A 17,307-nucleotide genomic window follows, 5' to 3' on the forward strand; every position below is an offset into this window, starting at 1 on the left:
AAGAGAGAGAGAAAAAGAGAGAGAGGGGAAATGGATGTAATTCTTCACCATTAAGATAAACAGACACTTCTCCTGTTCCAAGGAACGTTCAAGCCTGCCAACTATCCAGAGATGTGGGTGGGTGAGGAGAGGGAGGGAGGGAGAGGGGGGAGAGGGGGGAGAGAGAGGGATAGGGGGGAGAGAGAGGGAGGGGCTGTAGCAACCGACTTGTGCACAGGACTGCATGTGGTGTGAAGGTGTTGAGATTTCCCTGTCAGAGACCTGCCAGTAGTTAGGGACTGTGTACTGTTACTATGTAATCCAAGGAACACAGATGTCACAATTGTTTTCTCCCAAGAAATGTGATTCATGTGAACCTCCACACACTGCACACACGCACGCACACACACACACACACACACACACAATGTCGGGTAGACTGGAGGAATCACAGCTGTTCTAATATAAACCACTGAACAGAGCTGTTTGCACATAGGCCTAAGGAATGTTTCTACATGTCATGACTTCCTGGAAAGATAAAGTGAACACGTATCGCAAACATTTCAGTTGCAGATGTGGACTGGATGCTGAGCAATAGAGTGACCAGCTATCATAATAGCGATTTAGTCAGGCAACGTTTGTTCCTTAAATCAGTTACAAATACTAAGGCCTCATTTTCATCAAGTGTTTGATGAAAGCAGTGTTGGCCCTGCAGTCCCAGACATCCCCGTCCGTATTGCGTTCCCCCCGGAACGCAATACGTACGCATGATGAACAGCACATACACGCGCGATATGCAACTTTCTCTACCAGAAATTACCATTGGACTGTCTCTCGCTCGCTCTAAATACTAAATCCCCGATTTCCGGAGAAAATGCGGGAGACTCCCGGAACTTCCGGGAGTGCCTGGATGTCTGGGACTGCAGGGCCAACACTGCTTTCTACCGACTACCCCCCCCCCCGTTTCTACCGACTACCGAGTTGTATGGGGCCATCTAGTGGCCGTTGCTAATTCCGGCATCCACGAGGAATTGGTCTGTATGTAATACCGTGCCAAGATTCAAACAACTTTTGCACATTATCGTAAATAGGCCTATGCCAAATTATGACATGACGTATTTTGTCATAAATTACTGTTGATGAAGCTTCTGTGTCTCTCATGCACATTGGTCAGTTGGAGGATCCTGTTGTTGCTGCGATTGGTTAGATACCCCGTCCATCAAAACAGGGTTATCTCGAACTGCACACACAACTAAGCAAGTTGCAATTCAATTTGACCACGATTGGGGAGTTGCTAACAAGCAAAACACCAGGGTACAGATCATCTGATTGTGCAGGAGAAAGCGATTTTACATCGAATGAACGGATGTTTTCTCTGAAATGGGATCGACAACTCCACCCTGTCAAAAATCACCAAATGTCGAGGAATTAATGCAAGAAACTGGATGTAAGTTTACCATCAAAATCTGATGGACAACATATAAATCTGTATTTTTATTAATATATGTATTTTGTTGGAAGCTTCTCTGCAATTTGTAGAAAGGGAGACCCGATGTAGACTACGACTCGTCTAACGGAAATTCTTACTTTGGGTGCAGCTTTGTGGAACTACCTTCAAAATCAAATCATAGTAAGCAGGGTGTATGGGCAAGGTCGTTTGTTTATCAAAAATGTTGCGGCACAATATACTTTTTAAATAATCCGGGGATAATAGCTTCCTGGATTTGCAAGTCATCAGAACCGCAGAAGATTGATGGATGACAGGTGCGTTCTGCCGCGCCTGGCACGCGCGCAAGAACCGCCTTCAGTCCAGGGTACCCTAGTCCGATCAGTAGATTATTAACGCTAATATATTAACAGTTATACTTGTAGACATGTATAAGACTGAGTATTTGACACGTTTAAGTGCATAAATCGAAACTAGAACAGAAGGCTAACCTAATGGTCCAGAGCACATGTCGATTAGTAATTTATTAGTTATCGATTGGGCTCCATAGTACAGTCTCTGTGACCCAGGCCTACTTATTGATGAGGGTTCGAGTGGTATAATCGCATGTTTCGCCTCGTGTTTGTAGTCACGCCTGCGCACATTGTTCGACTGTATGACCGTTTTGAAGCGCTGGACAAAGACGGGAAAAGGTCACCTCCGGTAAGTTCATCTCAATGTAAATAAAATATAAAAATATCTTCATTCATATCCGTTTATATAATAATACGTTATACGTTAATAACATCATTAATATGAGTAGGCCTATTATCCTTGTATGGCAACCTTTTTTATAAATGAAATACAATTCAGAGAGGCTGCAAAGAAAGGTTGAATTCAAATGATTATGATTTTAGAATGTTTCCCTCTCTTCCTGTCTCTCCTCTTGAAAGGCCTCAGGATTTTGGGGACATCAGAGAGCTGGCGATGAACCCCATCGGAGACCGGATCATCGCTGCCTTCTTCTCCCCCGGGTAAAGGCCGTTTTCTACCGGCTTGATAACCACAACTTGATCTGGTAGATAAACGCTGTTCCTTTCTAACTTCTGACTGTGTGTTCTTGCGTTTTGTGAGCTGAGTTTGTGCACAGCTGGTGGATGATGCTGTTGTTGTGAGCTGAGTTTGTGCACAGCTGGTGGATGATGCTGTTGTTGTGAGCTAAGATTGTGCACAGCTGGTGGATGATGCTGTTGTTGTGAGCTAGAGATTGTGCACAGCTGATGGATGATGCTGTTGTTGTGAGCTGAGATTGTGCACAGCTGATGGATGATGCTGTTGTTGTGAGCTGAGTTTGTGCACAGCTGGTGGATGATGCTGTTGTTGTGAGCTGAGATTGTGCACAGCTGATGGATGATGCTGTTGTTGTGAGCTGAGATTGTGCACAGCTGATGGATGATGCTGTTGTAACCAAGCTATTTGTAGGTTCGTTTTAGATAACTTCATATGTCGGGTGGACAATAAGACACACACACGGTCTGTTTTCACAACTTGTATTTTCCACTGCTCTTCTGGACCTCGCCATTCGAACCGCCCCACTGACTTCACGTCATGGTTACGTCAGCATCACGCCTACGGCAACTCCGAGGAACACTTTTCCGTTGAACATAGAAAGGTCTGCTACACTGTTGTTCTGGGTATGTTTACAGACAGGAAATAGTTGACCTTCCACTCTTTGTGAAGATCCTGGCCCATTTCCGTCCGGTTGAGAAGAAGCGACCCAGAGATGCAGGCGGTCCCGAACTGGTCAACAGCAGAACCAGCAGCTGAAGTGTGAGTTCCAGCACCTGCTCTCATCTCCACATAACATGATAATCTGACCTTTATAATCTTCAATGAACATGCACAGTAGATGTGTTTCAGGATGACCGTCAGGGAGCAGTCAGATATATCTGTTTCTCCTCCTCCCCTCTCCTTACTCACCGTCTCTTTCCTCTGATATTTTCTCCTATTTTTCCCCCTCTCTCCTCTCTTTCTCCTCTCTATCTCTTTTCCCTCTCTCCACCTCTCTTCCTCTCTCCTCCTCTCTCAGTTGTCTTCCAGCTGTATGACCAAGACAAAGATGGCAAGATCTCCAGGAGGGAGCTTCTACAGGTCAGCGGCTACATCATGCTGCCTGGTGTCCTCACAGGGTCACAGAACATTATGTATAACGGCCTCAGTTATTAAAGGAAAGCTGTCCCACCAATGTTTGAAATAAACCTATTCCCCTGCTAATATCAAACCAAGATTACTTTTATAGTCTTAAAATCAGCCCCCCCCCCCCCCCCCCCACCCCCCCCCCCCCCGAGTCAGATGGCTGAGCGGTTAGGGAGTCGGGGTATTAATCAGAAGGTTGTTGGTTCGATTCCCGGCCGGTGCAAAAATGACGTTGTGTCCTTGGGCAAGGCACTTCACCCTACTTGCCTCGGGTAGTATGTCCCTGTACTTAAGTCACTCTGGATAAGAGCGTTTGCTAAATGACTAAATGTAACTGATCATCTCTGTAATGTGATTGGCCGCCGTGTTCGATTGCCAGGTGCTGCGTGCGCTGTTGGAGAGCCAGGTGACGGAGGAGCAGCTGGAGAGTGTAGCTGACCGGGCCATCCAGGAGGCGGATACAGATCAGGACCAGGCATCTCCTTCGAAGAGTTCCGGAAGGTACCAGAGGGAGACCCCCACAGTGCCCCAGACACTGAACACTAAACAGCTTAACCGACATCCCAGTCTGACCTGGGATCGGTCCTACCCCCTGACCCTGTCAGAGCGGATGTGGACGGGCCTGGTCCTGGATCAGTGTTGCAGTCTGTCTGTAGACAGTTCAGCAGGACACACACATGAAGGATTGTTTGAACGCACAAAGATACATTGTTAGATTGTAGTGTGTGTGTGTGTGTGGGGGGGGTTGTGTGTGTGTGTGTTGTGTGTGTGTGTTGTGTCTCCAACACGCTTGCAATTGTGTTCAGTAGCTGCATACATTTGTAATTTATGTATACAGAATATATAAATCTGCATGTGTATACAGTATATACGGTATACATGAATTAGGAATGTTTTCAGTTACTGAACACAGTATATGCGGTATGTACACTTTTACACAGTGTATTATGAATATATATATATATTTATATTTTAATTTCCATCTCTAACAGACTTTGGAGAAAGTCAACATCGACCACAAGATGAGTATCCGCTTCCTGCGTTGATGCCCTTTGAGGGCGTCACCTGATTGGCTCCTAGAGCCTCCTAGGCTCTGCCCTTCCTGTCCTGCTTCATCTGGTAGCCATGGTTACCAGATTCTCCTGATGCCAACATTGCATTTCCTGTCTTCACAGAACAGAGATGCCAATCAGCTTCTCACAGCATGATACTGTGTTGACCTCTCATGTACCCCCCCGTACGTGTGTGTGTGCATTCTCCCAAACACACTGAGATGCTGCTGACAATGTGTCAGTGTCAGTAATGGGTATTAAACGTCAGATTTTACTGTGTAAGAGTGTGTAACTGAAGGCTTTAGACACTACGTTTTTGTTTTGATATTGGGGAGGAGGAATCCATGCTTCTTAAACAGTATGCTTGTTATGATGAGTAATTAATGTACTTACATGTACTTTGGTATTATTGTATGACTGGATGATGGTGTACTGTGGTGCACACAGTATTTTACTCTGCCTTTTGATGTATAAGCTAATCGATTTTTTTCGTGTATGAACTTAATAAAATAAAAAAAAGATCTATATTTTCATATCCCTACTCAGGCGCCAAAATGTTGTGTCCTGTGGAACTGTTTCAGAAGACTTTTGTAACATTTCTGACTGACCACTGGATGTCAGCAAAGACCAGATCAGAGAACAGACATGAGGAAGTCTGAAGCCGTAAATGCCTTGATGGACGGAGCTTGATTAGACTCAACTCCTCCGTGTTCCGGGAAGTTACGGAGGACGGCGCAAAATATCCGGGAAAAGCTGCAGCGAAAAGTCGTCTGGGACTTGACACATGAGGGTTAGGGTCAACCCTCCCTAACCTTAATAACGGGCTTCAGAGTGCCGCTGTCGCGTCTTGACGATAAGGCCTTTATAACCAGAGTTAGAACCAGTCCAATGTGGAAGGTACTCCAGGTTGATTGAATTGAAGCAAATTTTTGTCAGGAATTTCAAAAACTTTGAATGCACCACAAAGATGAAACACTGAAATGTATTAGAAGTAGCCTACACTAGGGCTGGGCGATATATCGAATATTAGCGATAATATCGCAATAATTTTGGACGACAATGTTTTTTTTTTTTTTGCTGGTCCCTGTGTTGCTTGTATTTTAAGATCACCATCTGGCTCCTCTGTGTTCACACACACACACACACACACACACACACACACACACACACACAGACACACAAACTGAAAACTGCACTTGCACAGGCACTCTCTTTTGCTCTCTTTTTGTCCTGTCACATAAGGACCTCTGCATGAATTGTTCCATGTGAGGTCCATTTTCTCAAGTTGCAAGTACCATGTTATGGCAACTGCTTAAATTTGCACTACACATTTTGTACTTTGTAAAAATAGCTGTTCTATCTAAATTGTTTTTTTCTAATGGGGGAAAAAGAAAATACGTTTTTTTAATTATTTAAATGCAAATAAAAACATATTGAGATATATATCGAATATCATAAAAATTTTGACAATATCGTGATATAATTTTTTATATTCCATTCCTAGCCTACACACACACACACACAATGACCTGAATCCAAACTTGCCTTTAAACATCTAGACTCCAACATTGAGCTTTATTCTGTACATACAATGTCTCACGCCATGTGAAGGAGGCTGCGAAGAAATGGAATTTGATTCGTACAACAGACGCATGCAGCACAGTGATCTAGCTCCCCAGTCAGCATCCTCCTCCTTCCTGCTCACACCTTCCCCTTTGGCTGGCAGGCTACCAGCAGCCAGTAGAGAGAGAAGCCTGTTCCTGCAGCAGAGAGGAGAACACAATCAACATGTCAGAGAGCTACAGAGGTTAGAAAATATTTTGACACGTTTAGATCTGTTTTCAGGTGTTAGGTGTATAGATGTGTTTTCGGCTTCTCACAACCGGTTTCGCAACCGGTTTCTTACCTGCGATGGTGATGGTCATGGTTAATCGGTAGAGAAGAACGTCAGTGGTTCCTCCTTTGATGTGAACTGGTAGACCGTTGTCTTCCTGTTGACATGGAAACCAAGGAAGAGAGGGGGGGGGGGTTAAATCAAGATCCTAAAGGTCGTAGGGTCAGACTGCACCAATGTGGGCGGAACATGCAGGAGACTCTGAGACCTTACGCTGTCAGTCATCCAGCACTGTCATTTCACACAGCCTCCCTCACCCTGGCTGTGTGTGTGCAGGAGTGCGTGTGCAGGTGTATGTGTGTATATGTGCAGGTGTGTGTGTGTGATCTCACTTGAAAGAGCTTCTGTGCTTCTGGAACTTTGTTCTTCATGTTTCTGCTGGTGGTGGTGAAGGCTCGGCTAGCGAGACCAGGAACTTTCTGAAACCCATGAAAAACACACAAACCCATGAGAAACACACACCCACAAGAAACACACACATGAGAAACACACAAACCCATGAGAAACAGACCCACCCACAGACCGCTGTGTATTACACACCCTCTTACATAGCTTGGAGAGTGTTGACCCAACACAATCTCTTTGACACTTTCCAAGGTAAATACCATTAGACCTTTCCCAATGCTTTTCCCATGAAAAAAACCCAGCATGAGTTAATTAGGTTCAGCTGTGCCCAGACAAAAATCTGAAACGGCTCTACTTCTAAATCCCTCTGTTTTAAGCTTGGGGCAGATTTTTCACAGTTCATGAGACCTTATTGTGGGAATGTAAGAGACAAATGGTTAAGATTCTTACCTTTCCTCTTCAAAGATTGAAGGATTAACTGATTTTTGCGGCTGGAATTTATGCATTAACTGATATTGTCTGGTAGCTGAGAAGTGGTTATTTTGCACTGACTGGTAAATACAGACCGTTTCTTGACTGAATAAAAAGGAGAGATCTCAAATTTTACCCTGAGGCGAGCGAGGAAGATTGTGGCCGACTCCTCCCACCCTGGACACTCCCTGTTTCAGTCACTCCCCTCCGGCAGAAGGCTGCGTTCCATCAGGACCAATACCTCACGCCACAAAAACAGTTTCTTCCCTTCCGCTGTTGGCCTCTTCAACAAGGCCAAGGGACCACTCTGACTCTAATGACTTCTTGCTTAAAACACACTGCTTTTTGCACTGCATTACAATAATGGTATCTTGTACATTTGTATTTTTTGTAATATTTGTATTTTTGTATTTTTATATTGTAATTTACGGCAACTTATATTTTATTTTATTGTATATTTAATTATATTCTAATCCCACTTAGTACTGCTAGTTTATGTACCCTTAGTATAGATAGTCCACATATTTAAATTTTAGGTATATGTTTATTGTATGCACCTTCCTGCCAAAGCAAATTCCTTGTCTGTGCAAACTTTCATGGCGAATAAATCCCATTCTGATTCTGATTCTGATTATATTAGCAGCAGGAACTGAAATTACCAAGGCAGATTGAAGTATTAACTGATACTAGTTGCAGAAATTGCTAACTTGGTTAAGAAGCCTGTGGATCTGAAGGCACCACAGGCTTCTCCTCATGAACCACTTTCCGTGGTTCATGAGGAGAAGCCTGTGGATCTGAAGGCACCACAGGCTTCTCCTCATGAACCACTTTCCGTGGTTCATGAGGAGAGCGCGATTCCTACAAACTGCCAGAAGTCTGCCAGAACACCCCCAGGCGGCTCCAGTGTGTCTGAAAGCTGGCTAGCTACACGGCACATTACAGCTCCAGTGTGTCTGAAAGCTGGCTAGCTACACGGCACATTACAGCTCCAGTGTGTCTGAAAGCTGGCTAGCTACACGGCACATTACAGTTCTGTAAAATGTTCTTTCACAGCAGGAGGGCGGTCTGTGTGTATCCATCTGGTTTTATCGGCACAAGGATGGGATCCTGCTGTGACGCACATGGGTGTGCACGTCCATATGTGTTATCACTTTTGTGTGTGTGTGTGTGCACGTAGCCCATGTGTGTGTCTGGAGGACAGCGGAAAGACAAGGTCCCAGAACTGATCGTGCTCATTGGGAGCGCTCTGTCATGTGTTTTCAAAACGTCTGTCTTGACATGACACTTCCAACATACACCGTTTTTAAACTTATCTCCAACTGAGAGAGGGATTTATAAATTAGAACAAACAGAAGAGTGTATATAAATAAAACACTGACGTATTTGTTGACTTAAGTGGACCCTGTTACGATCTCTTTAAGAGGACTATGCCACACAGTCATCCAAGGTCAAACCGGGTGTCTAAGCCAAATGACTGGCACTGCTGCCAGCCAATGACTGCTACTCAATCTGCGGCATCAGCCAATGAATGATAGAGGGTAAAGGACCAAAGCCCACCCCTGTAGACTGAGATGCCCCCAGTGGCTGTGTGTGTGTGTGTGAGAGCATGTGTACGTGCTAAATAGAGACTTCCCACGTTCCCACTACATGACTTCCATGTAAAACAAATAAAAGGTGTCGATGACAGACACTACTCATACTACAGGTGACATGCATTAGCAGCAACTCTCCCATAAAGCTCTCATACAGCCGTAAAGCAACAAGCTTGTCATGTAGTTCAACTAGTTCACAGTAAAGATCCAGCTTTGCTCGAGTCCCAGTACACAGATTTCTGACACCCACAGAAGGAATCTGCGAGTTGATCTCCTTTGTTTTCTTCTCACTAAACTTTGCGTTGACACAGACCAGCGTGAGCTTGCCATGGTGGAGGGGTTCCAGCCCTGCCAGCCTGCCCCCCTGCCCCCCTGCCACCCGTGACCCGGGGTGGAGAGACGACACCAGGCCTGGTTACAGTCAGCTCTGATCCCAATACCTCCCCCCAACATATCTTATACTTTCAACAACAACAAGGCAGTTAAAAGTGAAGCACACTCTCTACACTCTCTACAGGTACAAAGGTCGGACGGTCACTGTTCCACATTTTAATCCCAAATCCCACCCGCAGAGTATGATATTCCAATCAGGATCGGTCTTATCTCTGACAGGAACACGCGTCAGGGAAAGGTAACAGCGCAGGGAAGGAGAGAGAGAAAGTGTTTACCAGAAGGTGGTTCATGGTGGAGGTTGCTGTCTGTAAGGCTGCCTGCTGCTACTGGTGTGTACTGGTCTAGCTGTACAAGGGCACATCAACACACTTCTCTGCTTCTGAACCAGAGCCAAACTATGGAACACAACCCAGGTCAAACTGTGCGAAGGACCGGTAAAGCACAGCTCATGGGGATCTGGTGTGTAATGATAAAAAATAAATTAAAAACTTGCAATCATTGGCATGTTTATTCACTGACATGTTAAGTTACTTTGAAGCGGAGGGATTTGTTTTCCAAGAAAGTAAACCCATTTAAAGTGAAATGTTTAAAGTAAACAGAAAGATAGCTGAGTTTAAATGTGGAGGGGGAGCCTTGAGCCTTGTATTTAAAAATACATATATTTTACGCCTTGGAATGTGAAGTCATTGTGTAGTCTGCTGGAATCAAGGAATAACATGGGTGGTAGTCGACGATGAACTGGACGAGATTCAGGCCCACAATTCCTCTCATAGCCTCCCTAGACCCTGACTCACCCTGCCCCTGTCAGGAACAGAGAAGAAGAGGAGGGGACACAGCATGTGTTGGTCTCACCTCACGCCTGATGCGCCCTGATCTTTGGTGCTGTGGTGTTCTGGGGATGGGTACAGCTTCCTGATCTCTGGTGCTGTGGTGTTCTGGGGATGGGTACAGCTTCCTGATCCCTGGTGCTGTGGTGTTCTGGGGATGGGTACAGCTTCCTGATCTCTGGTGCTGTGGTGTTCTGGGGATGGGTACAGCTTCCTGATCCCTGGTGCTGTGGTGTTCTGGGGATGGGTACAGCTTCCTGATCCCTGGTGCTGTGGTGTTCTGGGGATGGGTACAGCTTCCTGATCCCTGGTGCTGTGGTGTTCTGGGGATGGGCAGATCAGGAGGACCTCGGCTCCAACCCCACCGCTGTTTGTCTCTTTGGATGAAGGAGCTCATTTTATACATGGTCCTGAACGTGTCACAAGACTAAACACTATATACGTCCGTTGTAAGGACTGTGACAGTTACAATCAACCTGTGCCGTATAAATATTAGTTCATGCTTACAACAGGACAGCAGCAGCGGGCTGTATTAAAACAAATTATTTGATATATATTCGAAACCTCAGTTGCACTTCTGTCTTCCTTAAAACATGATATGTGTACTGTTGCACAACTGAAATCATTCAATTAAGCAGAAACACATTTCTGCTGTTTCCTCATGAGAACCAGTCAGGCAGCGGGGGGGGGGGGGGGGGGGGGGGGGAGAGACGAACAAAAGAACAACAAATATTCAGACTTTTCTGGTAAGTCTCAGACTGCCGTAAAAAAAAAAAAGGATTTGTAGTTAGTGTACGCGTAGAGTACAGTAATGCACACATCAAAACCTCTTTAGTTTACAGTAAAGTCATACGTTGTCTGTCACGTCCTGTGGGTGGTGCGGTGCTCCGGCCCATCTGTCAGACTACTGAAGGGAGGAACTGAAACAAAAACATGAGGTATTTCAGACGCTCCATCAAATCCCTCTCTGGACTCTCCACGGCAATACAGCACGGAGCACAGCAACAGCAGAGAGACAGGCAGACCAGAGAGAGACCAGTAGAGAGACAGGCAGACCAGAGAGAGACCAGCAGAGAGACAGGGAGACCAGAGAGAGACCAGCAGAGAGACAGGCAGACCAGAGAGAGACCAGCAGAGAGACAGGCAGACCAGAGAGAGACCAGTAGAGAGACAGGCAGACCAGAGAGACCTGCATCAGACAGACCAGCAAAGAGACCAGCAGAGAGACCAGCAGAGACACCAGGAGAGACACCAGGGGAGAGACCATGGCTCCATCAGGGCTGCACCTGCTAGCGATCTTCATGGTTGGTCTCTCTCTGGCCCACTGGACAGAAAACCCAGAGGAGAAAAAGTAAGATCATCACATCCTTCCTCTGTGTGTGTGTGTATGTGTGTGTGTGGGGGGGTGGCTGGGCAGGAGTGTGATCAAATCCAAACTTGACCTAGGCCTTAGTCTGGACCCCCTAACCAGGGGCGTTGTTAGACACTTTTTACTGGGGCACGTGCCCCAGTATAAATCTGCTGTGCCCCAGTACATTTTTGTTTGAGTGTAACAATTTACTTTATTAGTAAGTGCATTCATTTAGATTGATAATCCCGGAAAGAATTAACGCCGTATCCCAATCAATGCTTGTAAAATCAAAACACAAACCGATGCATGCAGAATTCCATGTCAGCACGCTCTTCTGAGGTTGCCAAAGAGCCACTGCAGCACGCACACAGAAGTCCAGGTGTCGGACTCTGCACACAAGTCAGAGTTGAGGTAGGTTAAGAAAACATTACAAAACTAAAGAAAGTTTATAAATAATAGGCCTACCGATCATCTTATTTTGACTAAAACATAAAAACAATATTACATGAAGCTCAAAAAACACAGTATTTGCGCTCAAATGAATGCGGAAAAAAATGTGCGTGCTCGCATTAACTATTTGTCCCTGCCAAAGCTGATATCAAACTTGCGTCCCTAAACTGTTGTATAGTGGGTTAAGCAAGGGGAGTTTCTATAGCCGATTAGTGTGTTGTGCGCAGCAATTTTGGAAGAACCCCTGACCCTGCTGTTGATCCTAGTGTGAACCCTGATGACCCCTAACCCTGCTGTTGATCCTAGTGTGAACCCTGATGACCCCTAACCCTGCTGTTGATCCTAGTGTGAACCCTGATGACCCCTAACCCTGCTGTTGATCCTAGTGTGAACCCTGATGACCCCTAACCCTGCTGTTGATCCTAGTGTGAACCCTGATGACCCCTAACCCTGCTGTTGATCCTAGTGTGAACCCTGATGACCCCTAACCCTGCTGTTGATCCTAGTGTGAACCCTGATGACCCCTAACCCTGCTGTTGAGCCAAGTGTGAACCCTGATGACCCCTGACCCTGCTGTTGATCCTAGTGTGAACCCTGATGACCCCTGACCCTGCTGTTGATCCTAGTGTGAACCCTGATGACCCCTGACCCTGCTGTTGATCCTAGTGTGAACCCTGATGACCCCTAACCGCAGCGCTTCTCCTCCAGGTTCTGCAGCTGGAAGTGTCTGCTCTTTGTCCTGCAGTGGCCCGGAAGCTTCTGTGTGGTGAGTTTGTTTGACCGCCTGTCTGTCCATCCATCTATTCATCCATTTGTCCTTCCACCAGTCAGTCTGTCTGTCTGTCTTTCTCCATACATCCATCCCCAGAGTTTTGACCCCTCTGAGTGCAGAGTTCCATCTAACATCAGTGACTGGACCATCCATGGACTCTGGTAATAGACACAGTGCAGTTTTAAGGCGTGGTAATACACACAGTGCAGTTTCAAGGCGTGGTAATACACACAGTGCAGTTTCAAGGCGTGGTAATACACACAGTGCAGTTTCACGGTGTGTGCAGTTCAGTGTGGACAATGTGGATAACTCTTATTATCAATGAATCAACATTCAGTTACAGTTACCACTGTTGTTTGTGTTCAAAGTGCAGTGTTGAGTGTCCCAGCCTTGTGTCTCTGTCTCTGTCTCTGTCAGGCCTCTGAAAGAGGGGATGTGCTGCTCATGTTGGCACATCTTCCACTCTGACCTGAAGGTAACACACCTCTACAACCTGACCTGCAACCACACACACACGCACACATACACACACACACACACACAAAACACACACATGCACGACACACTAAGCACACACACCAAACACACACACACGCACGACACACTAAGCACACACACCAAACACACACACACACACACATACACCCCTCTGAATAAGATAAAAACAGATGTTATTTAAACAGTAGACTGTAAAGAGTCGGTGGATGTGTGTGTGTGTGTGTGTGTGTGTAGGAACTGGACTCTCAGCTTGACCAGCTATGGCCATCCTTACTGAAGAAAAAAAGCAGTTTCGATTTCTGGTGAGTTCACTCTGATCGTGAAAACAGCCTCAGTTGCTATGGCTGCAGAGATCTTCACTGGCTGATGTGAAGATGTGATTTACATCTTGGCCCAGGCTGGGTAAAAATATTTAGGCTGTGGAGAAAGGCTTGTCATGAAGAGAAATGAAGACCTTTTGTGTAAACAATGAGACAGAGAGGATGGAAGATTTATGGGAAGACTTTGTTTAAAAAAGAAAGTGTTTATTTGAGTGTGTTTGACATTACAGTTGTTTCCAATTGCTTAAGCACAGTTTTGAAAACAGGGCTCACTTTGTCAAAACACAACACACGATTCACACAACTAGACACACAAGTAGCAGAACACCTCCAATCCTTTGCAAAATGAAACACTTCGTTCAAAACTATACAATCATGTATAAAAACCCATTTCTGTCACCGTATGCCACACACATGGTTCATAAAATTGGACTCTATTTGAACCAGTTACACACTGTAGTGCAAAATGTAAAACACTTTTACACTAACCATTCTTTTCTAATGATATAACCTGCTTGATTTTGTCAGAGATATAGTTCCAGTAGAGTATGTACAAGTACATGAATATGTTGACCAAACACAACACACAAGACCAGTACTGCACACTGATGTTGACCAAACACAACACACAAGACCAGTACTGCACACTGATGAAAATATTTACTGTATTTTTCCACATTGTCTACGTAAAGGTTGCATTTTGTGCAGAAAATCAGAACATATTTCAAATCAAATACTGTAGTAGGCTACATACTGTAAACACAGCAAATACATTTGTGGAGACAAAAGAAAGAATACAGCAAATGAAATACAGTACATTATTTCAATCATGGACTGCAGTGAATATGTACAAAAAAAGTACTGATGTAGTGCATATAGCTGTAGCTACATGTAGCTACATTTTACTGTACTGTACTGTAGACAGTACAGAATAGTAGTTTTCACCTGTGCTCTTGTTGAAATTTCCAAATTACTGTTGCAACAGTATATCTGCTGAGGTTGGGCTGAACTCTCTGTCCAGCCTCTCTCAATGTTGCCCCATGGTTCACAACTTGGTCAACCAATGTTCAATGTTGTTTGAATTTCATTAGACACTGTAAATGTGTCCCTATTCTTCCACGGCCTCCAGGTCTACCTCTCCCTCTCCCTACCTTCCTCCACGGGCCCCCCCTCTCATCCTCACTCTCCCTCTTCCTCTTCCTGCAACATTGCCTTCCATTTTTGAGGACAGTTACACTGACCTGTTGCCTTTTTACACACTGTCTGTGTGTATATGTGTATATGTGTGTGTGCTCGTTGCCAGGCGTAACGAGTGGAGGAAACACGGTGTATGTGCTGCCTGTGTAGAGGGCTGGAACTCTCCTCAGCGGTACTTCCAGATCATTCTGAAACTACGAGCACATTATGACATCCAAGGGTGAGAAACACACACGCAGGGCTGGACTGGGACAAAAAAATGGCCCTTGCATTTTTGCTCAGACTGGCCCACCACAATCGGTCGGACACCAACCACCAGTACACCATCCTTGCTGTTAAGAGATGTGATTGGGCCAGCCCAGTGTCGGTCGGTCCTGCCCAGGGCCGGTGGTAGGCCAATTTGAAGTAAAAAAAAAATTATAAAATCATATCGGCCCTAAGTGCGTCGGCCCACCGGGCATGTGTCGGGTATGCCAGATTAGCAGTCCAGCCCTGAACACACACACACACACCCCTTCCCCCCAAACACACACACACAGACCAGTCTGTCAGCCATACACTGTTTGACAACTCTCTCTGCTCTTCTCCACTTGTTCAGGTCCTTAGACTCTGCAGGGATCAAACCTTCCTGCAACCACACATATGAGGTAATGGACCAAGTCTTCAAAGGCTGAAAAAGCTAGCTATTCATTTAACAAGTGCCAGATAAGCGCCACATATAGAGCATATAGAAAGTACAGGAGAAGTGCATATAGTTCAAACTTTAAAGTATGTGTGCTGTCAGCAGTGATTAGTCAAATATTTTCCAATTTTTATCAGTATAACGACCATATATCAGTACATTTACATTTATTCATTTACAGACGCTTTTATCCAAAGCGACTTCCAAGAGAGAGCTTTACATAAGTCACTGATAATAACAACAAGATAGCCCCAAAAACATTGCGGGTAGCCAAAACACACTTGCACGGGTAGTGCAAGTGTACCTATCAGTAACAAAATCCCTCATTGTAAGAATGTTCCCATGATTCAGAGGAAACCAGAAAACGGACATTTGAAACTAAGAGAGTGATAAGATGAGATCTGTCAGCTGAAAGAGACACAACAATGAAAATGAGTTAGCTTTGTTTATTAGAACAAGCTGCTCGGATCATGTTATCTTCCCACGACACAACCGTCCTTATATACAATGGATAGACAAGTTCATATATAGGGTACACAAAACTTTTCCTTACATGGCCAAGCATAGTCAGCAACTGGGGTACAGTAGAAAAGGCAAACAGGTGATAACTCATGGAAGTACTGTTTATACAAGTCCTTCTTACTGTCTCCAGAGACAGTAAGAAGAAGACTGGAGATGTGATGACTGATTCCAGTCTCCTGTATACAACGACTCAGCGAATCAGATACAAACTTCCATTAGCGGTTGTCAAAACAAGAGTTTGTGAAATCTCCCTAAAGGTCTATGACAGGGTTCTCCAATTTCGTTTCAAATGAATGGATCGTTATCAAGCTCTGTGGAAGCCGGGTAATGACCATTCATTTGAACCAGGTGTGCTGGAGCAGGAAACATCTAAAACATGCAGGACAGCGGCTCTCGAGGACCAGGATTGGAGAACCCTGGTCTATGATGTCACACACAGCATACAATCAGTTTTTGTTCTCTGTGTGTGTGTGTGTGGGGTCAGCATGATCAGATCTATGGTGTTCTGGCACCAGTCCTGGGTGACCATGTAGTGATCCAGTGCATGCAGGATGACAAGGTAAACGTGAACCCTAACAAACACATGCATAAACACACACACACAACTACGAACTTCTCTGCGTATTTAGTTTGATCCAGAATGACGTCCCATGTGGACGTGCAGGTGTGGTCTGTTGCTAACCCTCCCGCCCTCACCCCTCCCTCCCCCCGCCCTCACCCCGCCCTCACCCTGCCCTCACCCCGGCAGGGACGAGAACTGCTGATGCAGGTGAAGATCCTCCTGTCCAGGAACCTGACCCTGGGCTGTGACCCCCACCAGGACCAGGACCCGAAGGCTCATCCTCCCAGGCTCCTGATCACCTCTCCTGGGCATCCCTGTCCCAAAGATGCCCCTCTGTTCTACCTCCCCATCAACCACGACCACCCACACTCTCCCTGTGGCTGAAGCACCCAGAGACACCCGTGTAATACCCATGTGCAGGCTCTGTTTAGCAACTAGCACATTGATGATTGAAGTTTAGATTTAGAGAAGTCCACACTGGATCTGTTTACAGCCTCTTTCTGGAAGCCTTGCCTAGGTCTTTCGCTCGCACACACACGGGGCTAGAGAAGACATTATCAACACATTGAACTACCGTTTGACATGTCTTGTGTTTGAGAATGTGAGCCCATCTGCACTGACCCATTCACCAGAACTCACATTAGGATGACATCTACTATAAGATATTAGAATGCAAGCCTTAACTTTAGGCACCTAACTATATTTCTTTATTCTGTTCATGAACGTAATGTTGATCTGTGTGCGACAGTAAACTGGTCTGGTGTCTGAGCCATCTGCT

At 45.4% G+C, this 17,307-nt stretch overlaps 3 protein-coding genes across 6 annotated transcripts; 2 read left to right on the top strand and 1 right to left on the bottom strand.

Annotated features, from left to right (window-relative positions):
* The first annotated feature begins 1,230 nt into the window (after window positions 1-1,230).
* chp2 (calcineurin-like EF-hand protein 2) lies at window positions 1,231-4,693 on the top strand. Its single transcript, XM_067246271.1, is given in 9 exon segments — window positions 1,231-1,426; window positions 2,055-2,110; window positions 2,112-2,128; window positions 2,359-2,439; window positions 3,112-3,239; window positions 3,495-3,556; window positions 3,981-4,071; window positions 4,074-4,102; window positions 4,594-4,693. Coding segments are annotated over 9 exon segments (585 nt in total). The 5' UTR covers window positions 1,231-1,359; the 3' UTR covers window positions 4,648-4,693.
* Window positions 4,694-6,199: 1,506 nt separating this feature from the next.
* Window positions 6,200-9,689, bottom strand: cox7a1 (cytochrome c oxidase subunit 7A1). The gene is made up of 4 exons (XM_067246535.1): window positions 9,624-9,689; window positions 6,880-6,966; window positions 6,560-6,644; window positions 6,200-6,413 (listed from the first exon to the last, which is right to left on the bottom strand). The coding sequence occupies exons 1-4, from the start codon at window positions 9,636-9,638 to the stop codon at window positions 6,355-6,357; spliced, it is 246 nt and encodes an 81-aa protein (XP_067102636.1). The 5' UTR covers window positions 9,639-9,689; the 3' UTR covers window positions 6,200-6,354.
* Window positions 9,690-11,173: 1,484 nt separating this feature from the next.
* Window positions 11,174-17,293, top strand: rnaset2l (ribonuclease T2, like). Of its 4 annotated transcripts, XM_067246436.1 has the most exons (9): window positions 11,174-11,526; window positions 12,685-12,742; window positions 12,845-12,909; window positions 13,166-13,223; window positions 13,481-13,548; window positions 14,870-14,983; window positions 15,362-15,410; window positions 16,452-16,526; window positions 16,716-17,293. In XM_067246436.1, the coding sequence occupies exons 1-9, from the start codon at window positions 11,441-11,443 to the stop codon at window positions 16,911-16,913; spliced, it is 771 nt and encodes a 256-aa protein (XP_067102537.1). In that variant the 5' UTR covers window positions 11,174-11,440; the 3' UTR covers window positions 16,914-17,293. The 4 variants fall into 4 exon arrangements, 3 of the variants coding, with proteins under 3 accessions (XP_067102537.1, XP_067102536.1, XP_067102538.1); XR_010877789.1 differs by having other exon boundaries at window positions 12,685-12,909; window positions 16,316-16,526; window positions 16,716-16,790; XM_067246435.1 differs by having other exon boundaries at window positions 12,685-12,909.
* Window positions 17,294-17,307: the final 14 nt, after the last annotated feature.

This window comes from Osmerus mordax, chromosome 11 (genome assembly GCF_038355195.1).
Source record: "Osmerus mordax isolate fOsmMor3 chromosome 11, fOsmMor3.pri, whole genome shotgun sequence".
Lineage (NCBI taxonomy): Eukaryota > Metazoa > Chordata > Actinopteri > Osmeriformes > Osmeridae > Osmerus > Osmerus mordax.

Coding starts and splice junctions, on each gene's coding strand:
- cox7a1 (XM_067246535.1), bottom strand. Junction 6,645..6,879: donor AAGCACAGAAGCTCTTTCAA/GTGAGATCACAC, acceptor CCATGTCAACAG/GAAGACAACGGTCTACCAGT. Junction 6,414..6,559: donor CATGACCATCACCATCGCAG/GTAAGAAACCGG, acceptor TCTCTGCTGCAG/GAACAGGCTTCTCTCTCTAC.
- rnaset2l (XM_067246435.1), top strand. CDS start 11,441: ATGGCTCCATCAGGGCTGCACCTGCTAGCGATCTTCATGGTTGGTCTC. Junction 14,984..15,361: donor GCACATTATGACATCCAAGG/GTGAGAAACACA, acceptor CCACTTGTTCAG/GTCCTTAGACTCTGCAGGGA. Junction 15,411..16,451: donor CCTGCAACCACACATATGAG/GTAATGGACCAA, acceptor GTGTGGGGTCAG/CATGATCAGATCTATGGTGT.